Here is a 21043-nt window from a genome sequence, read left to right as displayed (position 1 = left end):
AACCACAGTCTCTCTACGGCTCTGGTGGGGATTCTGCTCATGATGAATCCATCGGGCTGTAGTCGCACTAATGCTCTGCTGATGGTGGATGTCTTTGTTCTGTCACTTCTCTGATTCATACACTCACCTTCTTCCCTCTATAAGAAGAGGGTTATAAATATAGGAATTAAACATTTTTCAATACAGATACTGTCAGATACAAACTGGTAATAATTTTGCAGTGATTCCTAAGATGTTGTTATTACTCTTATGACCAAGAAATGTAATTGAGGTTTGATAGTTTACAGTTTAACCATACACTTTATTATAGATATCTATAAAAAAAACACAAATACAACCAAATATATACAACTTGGATTAAGGAAATAACAAATACTTATCACATGAATGTAAACATATAAATGTAAAACAAAAATGATCTTTTTTGCATTGTTCATACTGTAAAATATAAGTTTTCATATCAGATCATATTATCAAATTGAAACATAGATACCAATATGTCTGTGAAAGGCTCATAACAGGCTCTATTTTACCCTTCAGTTTTTATATGGATAGAAGAGACAAAATATAACATGTTGATTAATGGGCTCGAGGGTTCTCGTCCATTCTTTTAAATCTACAAGAGCAAAGGTATATAAACTCCACCCATTTCATTTGGAACCTTATTAATAACCATCAATGCTTCTACTATAGACGCTAAACGAAGTGATTCATTTTATTTAACACTTGTTTTCTCACAGTTCAAACACGTTGTCCTCATGGCCGTCAGAGCGTTTCTGACTTGAATGTTACTAATCCTTGTCATCGACAGCAGTTTTGCGTGGCTACAGGCTGCGTGTAGGTCGGAGTAGTGTTGATACAATATTGAGGGGATGGCCGACCACAGGAGAGGGGAATTAACAGCACTGACAAAAATAAACATCCCCTGCGGTGCTTTTCGTGTTCTCTTGAGTCACTGGACATGTTCTCCGCCCTCAGAGCCTCAGCCTCTGTGGGTGTTTGTTTGCTCGCCCGCTCGCTCACTCGCCCGGGCTCTCTGCTTTATTTTCTCTTGACCCCTCAACTTTTACCACACTGGCCACGTCTGAAGTGATGAACGTCTGTCACTGTTGCCGTGACACTGATTACCCAGGAGTCAGTGGGGGTGATAGCTAGCAGCACGGCATTAGCTGTCACATCTAATTGTGCCATCAGAGCAAAGCTCGTAACATGGCCTGCAATCTGCTGAGGTTACCACCACCAGGGATCACACACACGTTTGTCTGACTTGGCAAACAGGAATCAGGGGATGCAACTTATTTGGTTTTGTTCAAAGGTAGAAAACATCCTATTAGCACCTTGAACCTACCTGTGTGTATGAGAGCTGCTTTATTACAAACATGTCCTTGCCTTGTCTATTAGCACCTTTTAAATCGTATTAATTTATAGAGCCAGACCGATTAATACAAATTTGCCAAAATGAAACCTTCAGTATCGGTATGTTATGCATTTATGTTTGAAGATATGAAAACATTTATTTTACAGAAGTATATCTATGCAGAAGAGATGAATTAAAAATTATAAAAATGAATTTTGAAGAAATTTTCAGAATCATTACCATCTAAAAAACTTCACCGCCATTAGATTCCCAGCCAATGAGCAGAGGCCTCTAAATCTCTCTAAATATGACACACACACACACACACACACACACACACACACACACACACACACACACACACACACACGTCCTTCAGAGGATACCTGTCAAGCCCAGCCAGATTAGCATGCTGCTCGGAGGCAGAGGGGGCTGTCTCAGCCACCTGGACTGTAAGAGACTCTGTGTACTTTGATTTAAGAGACGCTCTTTGATTCGCCCTCTCTCCGAGCTCCTTTGTTTCCTGTTAGAGATCTCTCATCAGAGCAGCCATGGCCGACTGGAAGAGCAAATCTAATAACACTGTGTGTGTGTGTGTGTGTGTGTGTACAGGTTTTGTTTTGTGTTTTTTTGAGAACTCAGCAGTCGGAAATTAATTCATCATACCATGTTGCATTAGTTACAGTTAAATCTGTATATTCTCTCTGTTACTTGAGAATCTTTCCAAAGCAGCTGTATTTATTATCGGTTGCTTCTAATGTTGCTGTTAGTGATGCGAGTTCGTCTGCCATTGATCTTATTGTTGGCAATCCAGTCTACAATCCACACTGCTGCTGTACTGTGTGATTCCGGCCTGTCGTAGCCCTGCAGGCTGCTGATCTCGGGCCTCAGCTGCAGATTGGAGCTGGTGGTCCTGCAGTCTCAGACAGGAGCCTCAGCAGATGCCTGTCCGAGTGAACCCCGTGGCTAGTTAGTCATACGTTTCCCCTCATTACCGTAGAATGCCCTCAGTATGTAGGTTAAAGCTTTTTTTCCCCAGTTTGTTTTGTATGAACACACACGAGTAAATGTTTCAGCAGCTGGCGAGTTCTGTTGGATCCTACTGGCTCGTTACCAGCATCCGTTAGTCTGGCTGAATCTGACGGTTTCATACTGAAGCCACTTGTGATCCAGAAACCGAGTTCAGTTGTAGTTGGAGCCGAGTTTCGTAGAAAATTTGTTAAGGGTTGGAAAAAAACTATAAGTTTGAGAATTATTTTCAAATAGAGAGGAAATGTTAAATGTTTGTGGTACAAACATTATCTCCAAATCATTTTTAATGTTTTATTCATCGCCAACTTGTTGCCCTGGATGATTTGAATTTCTGTTCAAGGTTGTTTGTTCCCACATGATTTACATTATTCGAAAAAATTAGTTTGATAAATTATGAATTCAATTTACAAAATGTTTGACTTTAGGAGAAAACCTTGTGACCTGATCTGAAATAAGTCCGTGAACATTCATGAATAGATGTTTTCTGTTCTGTTTGTGTGTGTCACATAAATGCAGTTTATCAGCACAGATTTAATGATTCCTGCAGGCTGATCCAATGTCCTTTTAAATGTCCTTTCTGCAGTAACTTTAGGCCCCCACCGGTTGTTTTGTTTGTGCTTTGTTATGTTTTATTAAAGAACATTAAAAGTCAAAGTGCCCTTTCCTCTTCCTGTAGCCTACAGCTTCTGTCATCATGGAGTTCATGACCATGATGGCCATCTGTCACACTGCAGTCCCCGAGCGCACGGATGGAAATATCACCTACCAGGCTGCGTCTCCAGGTACATCACACCTACATGAACACGTGTGCCCGTCAACATCCTAAATTTAAAAGTGTTGATTAGTGAGACTAGATATTGTGGAAAGTTGCAGCTAATCAGATTTGAACTTTTATATTCAAAGCACATCAATGAAAGTGTTGGTCCCTAATTCACACTGTAGTGTAGTTTGAGCCATCTAGAACTGGAGATGTATTTGGTATCAAAGAAAATCATGTGCACACTCTGGCTCATAATGCACAAAATTGCTTCATATCTGGAGGCTATGAAGCCATCAGAAACAATTAAAACTCGCATTACTGATGCTTCAGAAAACGCTTTTTTAAAACGGGACATCATTAATACCAGTTTTTTTAAATATGTTATTGAATAACATTATAGCTGATCAGTGTTTGTTCTGTCTCAAACCTGACACTACATGTAGTACAAGCTGTACACAGTAAACTCTCTGTCGTAGGCGTAGAGATCCTTGACAGAAAGATAATCAAATCAAGATCCTCGCTGTTTGCTTATCTGCCAGGACACAGTTCATCCTGATAATAGGAAGAAATAATGCTCAAAGGAAGAAAGTCCTTAAATTTTGCAGAGTTACAATGTGAAATTTTAAAACCTGAAACCCACCCACAAACGGACATCAACTGCAGTCCAAGCAGCAGCACCTGTTACTGTTCTCTCTGAAAGGAGGCACGAGTCGCACAAGAGCTGCAGGTCTGAAACTGTGGGTGTTGGACTACAGTCGCTGCCTCTCTGCAGCTCTGGGTAGACCTTGGTCCGGGTGCTTTGCATCAGTGATGCCGTGTGTCCTTGATATTTCCCTTTGTTGAGACGTTTAATTTTCCATCTGGTGACATCTGTGCCTCAGTGAATGGAACACACCGCCACAGCCTGCAGGCACCAGTATTTCACAAAGGCATTTATGTAATCATCAGTGCATGAGAGCCGGTAATCAAATAAAAGAATGAAATATCCTGTATACAAATTTCATGCTGTGTGTCACTTTGATTCTGGGATGCTCACTGTGATCTCTCAGTCTATCACATCCACAGCTGAATGTGATAGACTGAATCTCTCGCCAGTCAAGAAAACGCCCGAAAGCATGTTAGAGGAAGTGAAATTAACTGAGGAGACTTCACCATTCAGACACTGCATATGTAGTTGTTTCCTGAGTTTGAAGGAAAAGTCACAATGCTCGATCCATGGTCCAAATGAATAAGAAGAAGTAGCTCTATTGGGAAATATTTCAAATGACTATTATTGCCAAATTGTCTGTCATCAAATAGACTGATTTATTTTGCATTGATTAAAAAAGGAACGCCTTTAACACGTATCGATTGATAAACAAGGTCACTCATTTCTACAACTCACTTTTATTGCTTTTAAAAAGTGAAATTCCTTCCTTTTTTTGCCTGATTGCGTAAAACAATCATGGCCTCATGGAGCTTTGGGGTTTGAAGCAGAGCGGGGAAATTGCTGCAGAGAGAAAGCTCGGCAAGTGAACTGTAAAAAACAAGCGGAGAGCTTTTTTCTCGCCCTGCAGCAGCCTCATGCGAGCTGTAGCATAAGTTACCTGGTCCACAGCTTTCACTTCTCTGCCCTCATTGTGGAAATGTGTCGACATGAAACAGTGTCACGTAACAAATATGACTGTGGGTTTAACCATGAATGTCAGGTTCAGTATGTGTGTTAGTACTGGTGTCGATGTGTTATTGGTATCTGTGACATTGTGGGTTACTGCTCCCTTTCTAGATGAAAGTGCTCTGGTGAAAGCGGCGCAGACCCTCGGCTTTGTGTTTTCTGGTCGAACCCCAGACACCGTCATCGCGGAAATGGTGAGTTGGACGACACAGGTTTTATCAAAGGCGTTGAAGCTATTGCGCTGATGGATGGATTCACTTAATCTTAATGCTAGCACCTTGATCGTGTAGCATGACCTTAAACAAGAAAAAAAAGCCTGTGTGCTCACACGCTGATTGATCAGGAGATTAACAACAAGGATATTTCTCTCATTGATGAATTAAACAAGAAGCTAGGGACATAAAAGACAATGTGACTGTGTGTTGAGGAGAAACATTGTCCAAAGTCATGGCTTATCTAGGTGAGATTATAATTCTCTGTTTTGCAAGAACCGCTCAGATTTGGTGATGGTAAAACAACTGTTAACTTTCAGTACACCACACCTGAGAATAAATACTTCTGCTTAAGACATCATCCATCAAACTTCACCCTCCGACATTTCCCTCACAGCCTCCCAAAAAACAAATATCTTGATGAAGAGCAATTTGCCAGACAACCAACAGAGTAACTGCACCTGAGCAAGAAATAGCCCCGCTCAGAATTGCCTGTAAAATATTAAATTGTGTTGACACCTACATTTTTATGCGGATGAAAAAAACAAGATATAAGAGGTTTTGAGGTGCTGTGATGCTAGCTGTTACGTTTTTATGCTAAGCTAAGCTAACAAGCTGGTGTTCACATGTACTTATTTACTGCCCAGACGTGACATTTAAAGGATTTTCTCATCAAACTCTCAGCTTGAAGTTAATTTTAAGTAACTCTTTAACCTCACTGCACATTCTATTTATTCTTGTCCATGAAGCCATAGTAGAATACGCGATCTGTAGAATATCTCAAGGCTGTAATCGTTGTTGTTTTGCTCAGATATTCCAAAACAGACCTTGACCTGAAACTAATAAGCATAATACCAAAGAGAACTCAGCCTTCTGTATTCACGTGGGTCGCGCTAATGGGAAATAACAAATGGCACCTTGGCTGCGATTATATCCTGTGCTGATGCAGCGTGCGTCCTCTCCAGATTGTTCCTTTAATTGGCTAGCCTGATAATTGCTCTCAAAGAGGCACGAGGCTGAAAGGCCAGAGGCATTAACAAAATTTTCCACTGCTGAGACCATCTTGTCTCCAAGACGTTTGGCCATTTTCTTAACCTTTATTAGGCCCTCTAAAGCTCTCAGCGTCTATTTAATCACTCTGTCTTGTACCTAGCGCTCGCCACAATCAAGAAAGTTAATTGAATTTTACCTTGTTACTCTCCCTCCATCAGCTCAGTGCAGGCAACTGATAAACACATTTAAAGTGCAATCAGAGCTGATTGGAGCAGAGCAGCAGGGTTGTCTTGTGCTACTTAAGATAAGTTGTCGGAGAAGAAGACGCCTTAGGTTGAGATTTCTCCCTTTGGGCTGTGTTAACTTGTCTTTCTGTTTGGATTTAGCTCGGAACAGAAGAGAGATACGAGCTGCTTCATGTGCTGGAGTTTACGAGGTACGTCTAAGACGCTAGCTTCTTTTTTTGTAATTGTTATATTTACGACTGTAGGGTAATTTGTCATGCATACAGAAGATATTTGCTATAACATGCTCAATATAATCCTGTGCTATCAGACTTCATCATCTGACTTTAGCTCCTGTGATTTGCACTAATTAATTGTGATGGAGGTGTGATATCTTGTCACCCACCTCTTTGATTTCTAATTTCAGCAGACATATGCTAGCTCAAACAGTACGTGATAATTTGCTGTAGCGGCAGTAACACCTTGTAATGTGATTTCTCTCACTTGCCTCTGCTCTTTCTCTCTGACTCTTCTCTTTCTTTTGCCTTTTTCTATCTCAGTGTGAGGAAGAGGATGTCAGTCATCATGCGCACCGCATCTGGGAAGATCCGCCTTTACTGCAAAGGAGCTGTGAGTGTCTGTCTCTCTCCATGGCAACGCATGACAGCTCGTCACCATCACCATCTCCACCACAAACACAAATGTCGAACGCTCCGCACCCCTTATTGCCTCTCGCTCTCTTGTCAGGAAATCTTTGCGTTGAGCAGCGGCATAAAGCAAGAACAACACATTTCACACATGTGTACTCCGACAAAATAATGGAGATACAAACATTATGTTTCACAGGAAGGTGCTCACAACTAAAAATGACCCAACTGCTCTCAAGTCACAGTAGCAGAAGTATCTAGAACGCTGCTGGATGTAGGTTTATAAGAAAACAATATTTTTGGTGCAATTGTAATGACTGTGGAGCATGTACTCAATATTCTGTTTGAGGATCTGATCAAATTGAGTCATATGAAGGAATTGGTGCATGTATAGTTACATAGCCTTGTCAAGGTTTATCGAAGGTTAGTAATGTTCATGTAATATCAATATAATAATATAATAACACATCAGAAGAAACGGACGAAAATGGTTTAAAAAACATAGTGTAACTCACAGTATTTGTTTTGGAGGTTCGTCACTTTCCTCTGTGGTTGTCAGTAACCAGTGAGTGTTTGTTTCTGCTCAGGACACGGTGATCTATGACCGACTGGCAGACAGCTCCAGGTACAAAGAGATCACATTGAAGCACCTGGAACAGTTTGCCACTGAGGGTGAGTGGAATAACATCGCCCCCTGTCTGCTAAAAGTAAAATGTCTCAAATGTCTGCATTCCACCATTTCTTACCCTTACCTCATCACCACTTTGTCGCCGACTGCAGCAGAAGACGTGGTTCTGTTTCCTCAACTTATCCTCATGTCAAATTATTAACAATCAGTCTGAATGTGAGAGTAAACCGAAGGAATATTAGTCTGAGGCAGTGGAGCTGAGAGAAACTGCATCAGTCTTCCTTTTTCTGTGTCCATACTGCCCCCCTGTGAGACACATGCAAAATGATGTCATTGGGAATAGTTGATATAGGCTAAATATAGCATCCAGGACAGATTGTGAAGATCTTCAGTCCCAGTCATTTGAAGAGGCCTGAATAATACATTACAACTTTTAGCCTCAGAGTTACCACAGAGAACAGAGGAACAGAGTTATAATCACATACATTACAGAATCAATTTCAAAATTTGAAGTCATCGTTATAGACACATGATACATTTGTGTCTATAATGTTTGTAATTGCTTCATTAGCATATTGCATTTTTTATCATATTGAGTGTTGGGGAAGGAAATTAACCTCTGTTGTGGTTTTCTTCTTTAATATGTCAATCTATTGATACACTGATCTAATCTAGTGATATAATCTCAGGAAAAAGGCTCCTTACTAATCAAGAATTGGTGTAAACAACTAATCTGTCAAATGTTCTCAATGCACTCTAAAGTAGAATAAAATGTATATTTTGAAATACATATATACACACACACAGTTAATGAATAAGCACAAGACTGTACACATGTTCTGTCAGAAAGTCAGGACATGTACAATATAAACTCATTTATTAATTTGTGTATATATGTTGTACAGTGAGGAGGCCTATACACTGCACAGATCTGACTGACATGTTTGACATCTGCTCCATCCGGTTAGACATCAAGGTTTTGAAATAGAAAATGATAAAAAAAAAGTAGTCCTAACATTTGACCTGATGCTGTTTCCTTCATCCAGGGCTTCGCACTCTCTGCTTCGCGGTGGCTGACGTCAGTGAGTCAACCTATCAGAATTGGCTGGAGATCCACCACAGAGCCTGCACCTCCCTGCAGAACAGAGCCCTCAAAATGGAAGAGACCTACGAACTGATAGAGAAGGTTTGTAAAGTGAAATACTGTGAGATGTATTTTACAGGCCTATAAAATCAACTGAGTACACAAAGTAGATAAAGTTTGTGACATTATGCACTCTTTATTTGTGGCTGCATGCACTCTTTACCTCGTACACATCATACTTTGTATACATCTTTATAAACATACTTTATAGCCATCTGTGCATCTGCAGCAAAACAAACCTGAAATGACGACCTCTTTTTAATTAAAATTGTTTCGTAATCAAACCTGGTAACCTGTAAAACTTCACAAAAATATGTGCTTATTTGTGTGAGGGATTCAAGCTTTGAGCAGCAGGTAGGTTTGTTTTTCTGCGAGGTGGTTTCTATGTGGAAGCACGAGTCAAACACAGGAAGCCGCAGTCGTAAATCAACCACTTGGCATGTTCACGGCCGCTCCTGGTCGTCCAAAACAAATGGAGGCAATCAATCATGAAACCAGCACAAAAGCTCTCAGAGAGGTTAATGTAATGTGCGGTGCTTAATGGGCAGAGTGTGGCACCGATGCTATCGGGGGTTTCAGGGCGCGTCGCTCCTCAGGGCAGCTCATACTTAAACATGCACACAGTGAAGCCACAGGGGGGCACAATGGAGCTGCAGGGAAATTTGCATTCATCTGCAGTTACTCCTTCACAGACAAAATGCTCATGTATGATTATTTATTGAATAAAAATGTGATACATTTCAGATTGTGCAGCCTTGATAGGAAATAGCTGATCATTTAAAATAATTCCTGTTTTATAGTATTTTGTATTGAAAATCTGTTTCATTTATCTCCTTCAATTAATTATTATTCTCAAATAATATATATTAATAATTTCCATTACTTTTACAGGGTTTCTACAGGGTCTTAAAATAGTTGAGAAAAGTCTAAAATTTAATAATCTGAATTTCGCCTTAAAAAGTAAATATGTTAAAATATTACACAGTAGGTCTTGAATATGTTTGTGTAGGAGATGATAACTGAGTCTACAAACAACATGGTCAGACTTTATGTAAGTACACTCAGTTTGTCTGTGGGAAACACTGGATACCTAGTGTCTCTGTCTTTGTAAGCGTTTCGAGGGTTATTCTCTACTAGGCGACTTCACCTTATCTTCAATTATTGGAAAGTAATTCTGGGACCATGACAAATCTGTTGTACAAGACATCGGACTTAAAGTTAATTCATTGTGGTATTGTATAAGTCTTAAATTCAACTTATTAAAACCTGCAGAATCCCTGGTTTTACTTTAGGGAGCTTTAACATAGTCGGTTGGTGAATCATATCCCCTCGTCAATCATCAGACAGTGACTGTGGGTTTCCAGATTCCTAATTTGGCGTAGGTACATGTAAAGTAAACTACTCCAATCTTTGAAGGGAAAGTTTCTCATTAACTTGATGATTGACTGATTTGTTGAAGCTTGAATGGATTATGTCTGGACTGGACTTTCACTTTACCTCAGTCGACGAGCTGTAACTGGACAGTGTTTTTCAGGACAATCAAAAGAGCAGTGTTGAAAGCAGCAGGTAGAAACTACCAGTTCTTTAGTCCCCTATACTTCAGCCTCTGTTTGCAAAGTCAACTTTTATAGAAAACAGGGAAACTAAACAGAAATTTTGGTTAACCTACCAACACCAGACAAAGTCTACCACTATTATGCTACTGATGTTATCGTTCCACCTTAGCTTGGGGCTTGAAATCCTGATCCAAGTGGTTTTTTGTATCATAATCCACAAAAAGTGCCTCTAACAACAACAGGAACAATAGAACAATTCACATCCAGCAAACAGCGAAAGAGGGCTCATCAGATATAGCCCATGTTCTTCCCCAGGCGCATTTTTTCTGTGCTGTGTGGTTCTCAATGATTAGAGAGGACAGAGCTACAGACGTACAGGCAGCAGGGCTCAGGTCACAACTTAAAGAGCTTCCCCTGCCTTTCCTTCTGCCGCTGGCTCCCGTCTCCCCTCCACCCCTGGGTCTCATCAAATCTCTGGCCCCGTGATGGGCCAATGCGAGGCCACAAGCAGCCCCAACGAACCGCCGGGTTTCCTGGGAAAAACACCAACTGTATTTTGTGGGTGCGCTTGTGTGAGAGAGATTTTGTCCACAGCTACACACACACACATGTAAGGGCACGGTAACTGATCCAAAACCCCTTAAGCCTGTGGAGTTTTTTTTCTGGGTGATAAACAAGAGCAGCTGATGAGGGGGGGCGGCAGGAGTGAGTGAGTGACACAATCCTGGTTCACATGTTTCTCTGACACATGACGTTTTAAAGGCCTTCCTCTGTTATGGTCACCACTCACAGACTTTATTTTTTTTTCCTGGTGTAGAACCTGCAGCTCCTGGGGGCCACGGCCATTGAGGACAAGCTTCAGGATAAAGTGCCCGAGACTATAGAGACTCTGATGAAGGCTGACATCAAGATCTGGATCCTGACTGGGGACAAACAGGAAACAGCCATCAATATTGGTGAGAAGGAACAGTAATATGTTTGATCTCTGTATTATATAAACTGTCATGCGTCTGTTTTATCACCAGAATTATTGGAGGCAATACCAACAATAATACACTTGCAGACCTGGAGGCTTGAATCTGCCACTTTTTAAGCACAGTGTGTTAAAAAGCCTTTTATGCTTAAACAAAACCTATTTTGAAGCTGGAAATAAGCTCAGTGCTCCACCCAGCTGTCACACAGCAGGCAGATGCTGGGAATGCAGATGAACTTGTGGTGTTGATACTGACAGATGAGCCTCCATACCATCACACAGTGGGCTTGAGTTAATAAATGTAGTCACGTTACTCAGAGGGACGATAATAATCCCTTGTTTTGTAAATGCAACAATGGCTGAAACTCTTTACAAGGGACCATGTGCGGCTGCAGATATATGATACTGTTGTGAGCACAAAACCTACGTACATCTCCCTTAAATTTCTACTTCTTTCAAACCCTAAACCTCCAGCTTGCAATGCAGACTTTCTGCAAAAAATACTCTGAGCATTGCACTCCTAAAACATTGCTGGACTCAAGATAGTCAGTTTAAAATGTATTAAAACTGATGCATCAGAAAAAAATTTGAAAGTCGAAGCTTTCATCTTCTTTGTCAAAACCTGGTGCGCGATTTGCCCATAATGCAACTTGTTTGGCCCTGAGATTAAAGTGTGTTATACTAGTTAGCATTAGCTAATGCATCCTTGGGCATCCAGGCTCCAGCAGAGACCAATAGCTGCAGAGGTCTTTAATCATTTTCAGACTTGTGATCTTCTGCCCAAACCAACTCTGATTCAAGCGTCATTCAGGACATTTAAGTTGAGGGCATCATCAAGCTTATTGTAGAAAGTCACAGAAGACATTACACAACAATTTATGATCACTAAACTAAACTTGTGTAAAAGTGGTGGAGTTTCCCTTTAATATAAAATCGCTATTAAGCATTTGCACCACATTTTCTCATTAAGCTTTGTGTGTAATTACACACTCTAGTCCTGTGTTTGCGCTTGGTCTCAAAGCAGATGAAAAGTCCCTGGTAAACCTGATCCGTGCTGTGACAGGTTGTCCTTGAGCCTGTGACAGGTATTCCAGTCAGCCCTCTGGTCATTCTTCACCCAGCGAGACAAACTACTGACAAGCTGAGTGCTTGTCTGTCACACATATCTAGCAAAAGCATCTGTCGCAGAATGCAAGATGATGTATGAGCAAGCTGCACTGACATGAAAAGCACAACATGCGTATGTACACAAGCAGGCACCTCTCACGTATCCTGTTCCCCGAGAGGCTTTAACCCTGCAGATGTTATCAGAAAGGTGAAAGACTAATTCTGTTCTGCCAGTTGAGTTTTTATTCCTTTAATATATCTCTGTTCTTAGATCTGGCCAATTACCATGATGGGTCAATGTTGAAAACAGCTAAATTCACAACGTAGATTTCAGAAAAATAGATATGAAAAGTACCTCCACTTGTGGCTTATACCTGCCACTGTGGCCTGACTGAATCGGCCCTTTGTGCCCACTGTGCCCAGATGTGAGGAGGCTCTGCAGAAGCACAGGCTCACTGCAAGTATTTTTACAAGTCCACCATTTGACAGAGTTGCTCAGTAAAATCGTCCTTCAATATTGACATTGTTTTTTACTGTTTTCCTCACTGAAAGATGATCCTCCATTTCCAGGGTTAATGGCGCACCGTTCTGACACATTGAACCGGTGAATTCAGCCGATCGTATTGAGATCTTTCTTCATTTCACGGTGGCCTGAACCACCCAGATGCCGAACTTGGCACGGAATGACGAACTCTTGGCACATAACACATACTGTATTTATGAAATTGAAGTACGGAAAGTCAGTCTGATCTGACGCTGTAAAGACTGTTATTGTTTCAGTCTGTTGTCTTTAATCCTGAACCATCATGACACAATGTACAGTACCTACTCTGACACCACATGTCTGGCTGCCCCAGGAAAGAGCAATGTTTGCTCTGGGACATGCTCCCAGTGCTGTGAGCTGTTTGAGGGGAGTTATGCGTACGTAATGCTCAGGACAGGTATGAGCCAGAATTCAATGAAAGGACAGTGGCTGCTGGTAAACTTGTTAGCGACTCACTTTCCTGGAGGTATGACTTAGGAGAAGTACACAAATAATGTGTGGATTTTGGCCAGAGGATACATCGTCCCCCTTAAGCAGTGACAAGTGAAAGAGTAAATCCAACTCCTTTATCTGCCTACAAGTATATATGTTGTTTAAATAGCAAATGCACTTGCACCCATCGTCTTAAAATGAGGTGTGATTTCTATCTCGAAGCAGTGGAAAGTGCACTGCATGAGAGAACCCGGTCTGAAGTCAATGGCTCAGCATTTAACTGTTATTTTGAGGGAGCATTATTAAGATAGTAAAAGGGCCTTTTTAGCTGCTTGTTACACAGCATAGACTGTATATATTAAGATGGGGATGGTACTGAGGTCCAGCCAATTCATTAGCTCATCCAATCGTGAGCCAGTCTCGGCTGTCAATCATGCTGTTTCACCTTTTTTTAATAGCATCAAATAACTAATTAAAAAACCGAACTTACCATGAATACTTAAACACAAATGAAAGAAACTATCTTTGAGAAAAAAAATGTTGACAAACATTTGATTTGACTTGAGTTTCGTCCATGTCCCATACATTAACATGGGCGAGTGGGGATTTATGACCTATACTGCAGCCAGCCACCAGGTGGCGATAAAAACGCACCTCACTTTCAAAGGGAACGAGAGACGCACTCAAACATGAACATTTGAAGCATGTGCCAAGCACAGGAACTTTTATTACTTGTATTAAATTAGCAAAAGTAGAATTTGACACGTCCTAAATGCACTTCGTTAAATTCACTTTTAACTGGATTCAAATGTGCAATCCAGTTAAAATGCCTTCTGTGGCTATAGAATTTCTTCTTTTTAATTGTTGCTTGCGAGGCAACGTCCCTGTGACACCAGTGTCGTGATTACACATTCCTCATTTCCTGTGGGAGCAGTGTTTAGTTCCGCCTGAGGTGGAGAAAGACCAGGAATTCAACTTTCTCTGGTGAAATAAAAAAAGGGGCAGTTTGGCTGCAGTCAAATGAGCTTAAGGTAAACACATTAAGCGGAAGGGCTGTGGCAGGGGGAAGGGGTAAAGACAGTGTTCAGATCGGGAGACATGTTCCACACACTGGCAAATTTTTGGACTTTTGCACCTTTGCACTTAAGAAAACAATCTGCCAGACCCCCAGACCCCAACCCTGTTTGGTTTTGACTCTGGGGTGAAACCTACTCACTTCCTCAAGCAAGGCCCCCTCCGTGTGTGTGTGTGTGTGTGTGTGTGTGTGTGTGTGTACTGTGTGTGTACTGTGTGTGTACTGTGTGTGTACTGTGTGTGTACTGTGTGTGTACTGTGTGTACAACGGAGTCTGAGTGGTGCTGTGTGTTTTTTGCATAATCTTATCTCAGTTTAACTCACAGAAAATACCACCCGTATATTCACAGAACACAGACTTTGTGGTAACCACCTTAAAGAAACAAAAAATCTCTTTCCAGACAGAAGCAAAGTGTTGAAGCCCACAAATATTCATGTGGTTATGCCACAGACGGCAGCTTTTTCATGCAGCCACGGTTTGAAACTGAAGGCTTCGGTCCTGGTTTGAGAAACATTTTTGTTTTCCCCAATGAGCGGCTCGCTCTACCACCTTGCTGGTGACCCTGAGCATCTGTCCCAGCCAAGAGCTGAGGGGAACGCTCCCCAGAGAGCCATGTTGGGTAACTCAGAGTTGTAACTGCCTATTAAAACAGGAAACTGACAAACCCTTGTAAACCAAACTCATTAGTCATGTCCCGAGACACTGAGCTCTGAGCTGTAACATTTTAATTAGTATCCTTTAAAATGTATTGCTGCATCCTGAAGTATCCCTTATTTATCTGATCATGTTTATTTTTGTATCTTTTGTTGTTTGTCTGTTTGTCTTTGTGTCTTTGTTTGTCTGTGTGTCTGTGTGTCTGTGTGTTTTGTCCCCACACAGAGACGTGGACAGCTACAGGGAATTATTCAAACTAAAGTAAACTACAATTCGATGTAGTAACTGAAGAGTTGTTTAGCGGATTTAAAATATTTTCTTCCTGTCTCCAGGCTTAATGTCCAGTGTTTTGTTAATCTGATACATTTGCTCTTTACAACCTGATGTGTCATCCTCTGTTTTTCTCTTGTTCACTGCAGGACATTCCTGCAAGCTGCTGACCAAGAACATGGGAATGCTTGTGATCAACGAAGACACTCTTGATGTGAGTATTTAGCCTTTTTCTCTTTTAATGATCTGACCTACTTACATTAAAAACTAACAACCTAGCCATGTACATTAAGCTCACCATTGTCCGCTTCTTTCAATGGTGAGAAATAAACTAAGTAACCTGAATATGATTTAGATTATACACACATCCTGTAGCTTCCAGGAAAATGTTGAGAGTTAAGTGCATGTCTTAAAGCATCTTAACAGTAACAGACTAGATGGATTTATGCCAACGTAAAGGCAGATTTTAATCAGAATACAAAGCAATATACTGAATTAATTTCTGGCAGCCATTATATACAGTTCTAGTGGAAATGGAGATTTTCTATTCTCTCAAAAGTGCACACGAGTTAAAACAATAACCAACAAATATTTTCACATAATTGTTACTGTGATATTTAAGGCAAAAATGTAAAGCGGGGTCACTCATGAGAATAATAAGCCCCTCATCTCCTCGCCTAAGCCCCGTTTAGAAACTGAATAGATATGGCCACAGGGAGCCTTATACACACACAGACACACACACACACACACACACACACTCACACTGAGCCAACACGCATCCCAAATCTGCCGTCAACATCTTTAAGACACCCAGCAGAGAAGTCTGTTGACCCCCTGGCAGGAGAGCCTTGTCTGTTGTTTCTAAGATTGAAAAGGGCGAGTCCCTGCGCCTCCATCAGGGGGAACAACTGAGCAGAGGAACCACAGATGGAAGAGAAACTTGACTGGGTTCAGTTTGTCGGGCGAGAAAGGGGGGAAACGGCGAGAAGAAGTGAATAAAGCAGGAGAAAGCAGCAGGGGGTGTTCAGAGTTGATGACGGATGGCCTTCACTCTGTCAGCCAGTCGTTAAGCTTGATAAATAGAGTCGAGGTAGAAGTCCGGGGTCGGTGCATTCATAAAGCACACGAACCGGCGCTTTGAAATGTCAGCTCCCATTCTCCTGTGGTTGAGCAGATGCTTACATAAGGCAGTTTGTTAGAAGGTGGAGGGAGAAAACCCTCCACCAGGACGACGGCGGCACAGGGAACAGAGGACCAGGCAGCAGCGCTGGTAATTCTGAGCGCTCTCATGCTACGAAACAGAGTAATTGGAGCATGTCTTCCCTCCTTGCTGTGTTTAGAAATACTGTAGTTATCAAAGGGGGGACAAAGTTTTCGACATCCCCTGTACTAAATCTTACTTGAACTTAAATTCCCAAAGTAAAACTCAGCCTCCAGGGGGGGATTAGGTCATTTTAAAAAGCGTTGTCTTACACTCAGTGTGTTTAATCATTTAGAGAACTTACAGCACTTATTGAGGATTTGTATATTAATCATCAGCCAGTCAGGCCTCTTTTTTTTATTTTCACGTCATTTATTTCTCTAAAATTGGTTGTTTGTCTTTTTTATTACAAAAGAACATTGAAAAACAGATGTGAAAATGTATTCATAAAAAAATCCTACTTAAACTAAATATCATCCGTAGCACAGAGAGATTTTTAACTGTCGATGCTTTTGAATGTTTTCAATGAGATGTAATGGGAAACAGTTCATGTCCACTTACTTCCAACTCTGGTGGAACATCCTCAGAGTCCAAGACAGATGATGACACTATGTTCATACAAATGTCCAGATTCCACATCATGAGTGTCACGTCCTGTTGGCCATATCACTCAAGGCCTATATCAACAATGGAGCTCAGTCTTTATGGGAAAGCTCTTGTGGATTTTCTGAATGGACGCCACATACCCACTCCAAAACCAAACACTAGCTCGTCACATAGGCTGAACTGGTCATTATAGCCATAACAAAAAAGGTTTTAGGACGAGACATGTAGCATTAGAGCTAAAATTCCTCAGTGTAAATTGGGGGGGAAATGGCCGCTCTACTTGAGGAAATGGTAAACTCAGCTTATCACAGTATGTGATTAATAGATTGTGCCCCAAACAGAGCGAATCCTTTCTCATGCATTAGATTCACCAGCTCTCACACATGCACACATGCATGCACATGCAAACACACACTAAGACGTCATCTATCCCAGATAGAGCGGCTATAAATTTTGGCTTGTGGTTGATTATAGACATCAACTTTGACCTACTCTGACCTTTGCACACACACACACACACACACACACACACACACTCTCTCAGTCGTATCTCCATGACACAAGACATTATATTGATTTACCTTCACCTCCTTGAGACCTCAACCATAACTGCGAATTGCTTGACCCAAACCCTTAACTTAAATATAACCCCACCATAACCTTAAAACATGTTTTCACCTCAACACTTTATAATTTACTCTATGAGGATTCGTCGCCATAATGTCACAGTGTAAACAGATTTAGGTCCTCACAACATGAGTAATACCTGGACCACACACACACACACACACACACACACACACACACACACACACACACACACACACACACACACACACACACACACACACACACACATATAGACTGTGGCACTGGCCTGTCTGCTGCACACCATCTCGTGCTGTTTTACACACTCCATCAGGGATGGATAAGTCTTCGCAGCTGCTTTCTGCTTGTATCCTCTTGCTCGGTTTCTCTCCTCTGTTAATCCATCATCTCTTTCTTTGCGTGTCTCTCACTCTCCGTCTCTGGCTTTGTGAAACGTAAAGCCCCTTTCTCCAAATATTTCCTTTAAGCTGGGGTTTCAAAGTTTTGTTATGCCAAGCGAATGTAGCATGGTCCCCTGGTACGATCTAAATGCTTTGACATATCTGACCTCAACACCAGGCTGTGCCCCCTCCCTCCACCATTCTCGTTAATGACCGCCGTTTTTTTTAATGATTACAGCTGTTTGAGCATCTGCTTGGTACATTATGTTTGATACCAGGCATCGAATCTGCTCATTCAAGTCCGTCTTTCTCACTTTTTAAAGTAATTCAAGCCCTAAACATCCTATTTCTCCTCTCCTTTAGAAAGCTTTAATATTCGGAAATCATCATTTTCTATGGTGACCGAAACTAAAACATGTACATTATATTGTGTGTCAGTTTGTTTGTAAGGTATTGAATCATGTGTACCGCAACATTTGCTGAATATTACCATGGCAACATTATAAACATTATTTCAAGTGCTTCTCTTGAGAATGAGTTTTAATTTTAAAGGAAAATATACATCTACCTCATCCACGTATCCCTCAGAAAATATTTCCATACAGAAATTGGTTTTATTGTCTAATGGCTTCACCATCTGTGGGGAAGATGACTGAACGATGAATACAATGATGATGATCTCACCAGGACACTAAATCCTCCTGTCAGTCTCATATTTATAGATTTTCATCATCAATCATCGTCATAGCTGTATTCAGTGAATAAGCAAACACTGTACATTTGCAGAGCTCGACTATGTTATCACCTCATGGCCGAGGTCTGACTGTGAGAATCATGGGAAATAGGATAAATATATAAAATATCAAGAGCAGCTGCTCTGCAGCATTTGGGGAATTGAAGTGGACTGATCCGCCTTATCTGTTTAAAACTAATGTTATTTTAAACTAGATGAACACTTTGGAGCCAAGACAATGATTTTCTGATTAGATATTAATGAACTTAAGTGTTTTGATGTAATAATATCCTTTAAATGTAAGTGGCACCGTGGAATTCTTTGTGTTGCACTGCAAATTTTAGTTACACAAGTAGTAAAGCCTATCAATGTAACCCCTGTACAAATTATGTTTTATTATTAGACCTGAATTAATATCTATTTAAAAGGACAATTTAAAAAAGTAGTCAACAAGAATACCTCCACCAAGGCCTAACAGTCCCTTAAATTCAATCAAGACAAACCAAATTACACACACTCATAGATATCAGTCTGCTAAATATGCCTGATTGTTTTCATTCAGATCCATAAATTATTTGATGTTTTTTAAAAAGCCATAAGCTTGAAAGCATAATAAGTAAAAAATGAAATCTAATGAAATGTTTTCCATCACACAGGGAACAAGGGAACTACTCAGCCACCACTGTGGAATGCTGGGAGATGCCCTCTACAAGGAAAACGACTTTGCTCTCATTATTGATGGGAAGACTCTGAAATACGCCCTTTCGTTCGGAGTGCAGCAGTACTTCCTGGACCTCGCCCTCTCCTGTAAAGCTGTCATATGCTGCAGGTAAGATTTACCCCTGAAAAAAATTCAAATAAAACTCAAACAATTATTACACTTACCAGAGAAAGAACAAAGACACTGTTCTTGTTGCTTCCAGAATCTTTTTGCGGAAGAATCATGTTTTTACAAGAAAACAAATAATGTTTTTTAATACCTGGCCCATCAAAGCTGGGGAAACTGATATACAAATGTCATGAGTGGTCTTGAAAAACAGCAAAAACTTGAAGGAAAGTCAGAGCAAGCCAGAAACTCAAGCAGGGTTGCAACAAATGATCGATACATTAAATGGGTTGTCTTTAAGATGTCAGTAAATAGTAAAAGATTGTCCATCACACAACCTCAGAGACTGATGTCATCATCCGAAACCAGAGGGTGTTAATTTTACAGTGGCATAAAACAGAAAAGCAGCAAAATCTCACCTTCTATGAGAAGCTGGAAATGGGTTTGAGGTTTTAAATTAGTTTAAAAGCTATATGGTTGAACTATAAAATATAATGTCTTCGCTGCAAAGGTCAACTACGTTTTTTATGGCAGCGGTGTAAAGAGTGGGATAGTTTGAATTTAAATGGTAACTTTCAACATCATGAAGGTACACTCACTGTTGACTTGCCCGGGCCACATAAATAGTAAGAAGTGCTTACTCAAGCAACCATGACGGGGTCTGGGGCCAGAAGTCAGAAACCATGTTTTCAGAATAACATCGAAGTTTCAGATGCCGCACTATGACTCCAATTTGTATTTATTCTCCCCCCCCCCCCTCACCTCTACCTGCGTTTACCCTGTGCACAAACAATGGCTCCTGAGATGAATAACGCTTTTTAAAACACAGAGAAGATAAACATTAACAGTTGTACAGTTAAAGACAGACATGCAGTTAACAACATTGTCTCCAGAGACTGTCTGTACGGTAAATGTCCCTCAGTTTAGTGCACATAGAGGAAGCTCCTGCGTGGCTGCGGCCTCTAGTGTCAGGAGCTGCTTACATGAAGATTTCAGGTCAACTGTGTACATGGGATGGGATTAAATACAGTCCGGTGTTTACATGCACCAATGCATTTTATCAGAACAACTGCACAAATGAACATGTTAAATATGTGCATTTGTGTGCATTGGCCAGCTTACCTCCTAATCGTCTAGACATCCAATAATGTTCCATTCTTTGTATCAAAAGCAATATTTCTGCAGCAGGCCAGTTAAGCTTGTAAACCGCCATTTTGGGGAATTGGAGAATTGTATATCCCCATGCATTTATGTTAAAATAGACATAATGGTAGGCATGGCTTGAGTTACGCCTATGTCCTTTTCTATTGTGGTGGTCAAAAGAAAGTTCTAAATATACAGGAGGTTTTGCACGAAGACAAAAAGATTGACAATGCAAAAAGGAGACCGGTAATGGAGGCGACCAAGAGACCAATGAAGACTC

General features: G+C 40.9%; 1 protein-coding gene across 11 annotated transcripts in view; it reads left to right on the top strand.

Moving 5' to 3' along the window:
• atp8a1 (ATPase phospholipid transporting 8A1) overlaps window positions 1-21043 on the top strand; it is a 97951-nt gene that overhangs the window by 43396 nt on the left and 33512 nt on the right. For all 11 annotated transcript variants that reach the window (XR_004615311.1, XR_004615309.1, XR_004615310.1 and 8 more), the window contains 9 exons: window positions 3066-3171; window positions 4915-4997; window positions 6395-6444; window positions 6793-6862; window positions 7467-7551; window positions 8554-8693; window positions 11025-11163; window positions 15412-15476; window positions 19451-19623. Coding sequence is in view for 1 of the 11 variants with exons in the window: in XM_034598857.1 (XP_034454748.1) it covers window positions 3066-3171; window positions 4915-4997; window positions 6395-6444; window positions 6793-6862; window positions 7467-7551; window positions 8554-8693; window positions 11025-11163; window positions 15412-15476; window positions 19451-19623 (911 nt within the window). In the remaining 10 variants the exon portion in view is untranslated. The remainder of the gene's footprint in view (window positions 1-3065; window positions 3172-4914; window positions 4998-6394; window positions 6445-6792; window positions 6863-7466; window positions 7552-8553; window positions 8694-11024; window positions 11164-15411; window positions 15477-19450; window positions 19624-21043) is intronic.

Source organism: Hippoglossus hippoglossus, chromosome 10, assembly GCF_009819705.1.
Source record: "Hippoglossus hippoglossus isolate fHipHip1 chromosome 10, fHipHip1.pri, whole genome shotgun sequence".
NCBI classification, from domain to species: Eukaryota; Metazoa; Chordata; class Actinopteri; order Pleuronectiformes; family Pleuronectidae; genus Hippoglossus; species Hippoglossus hippoglossus.
This window is presented reverse-complemented; position numbering and strand designations above follow the sequence as displayed.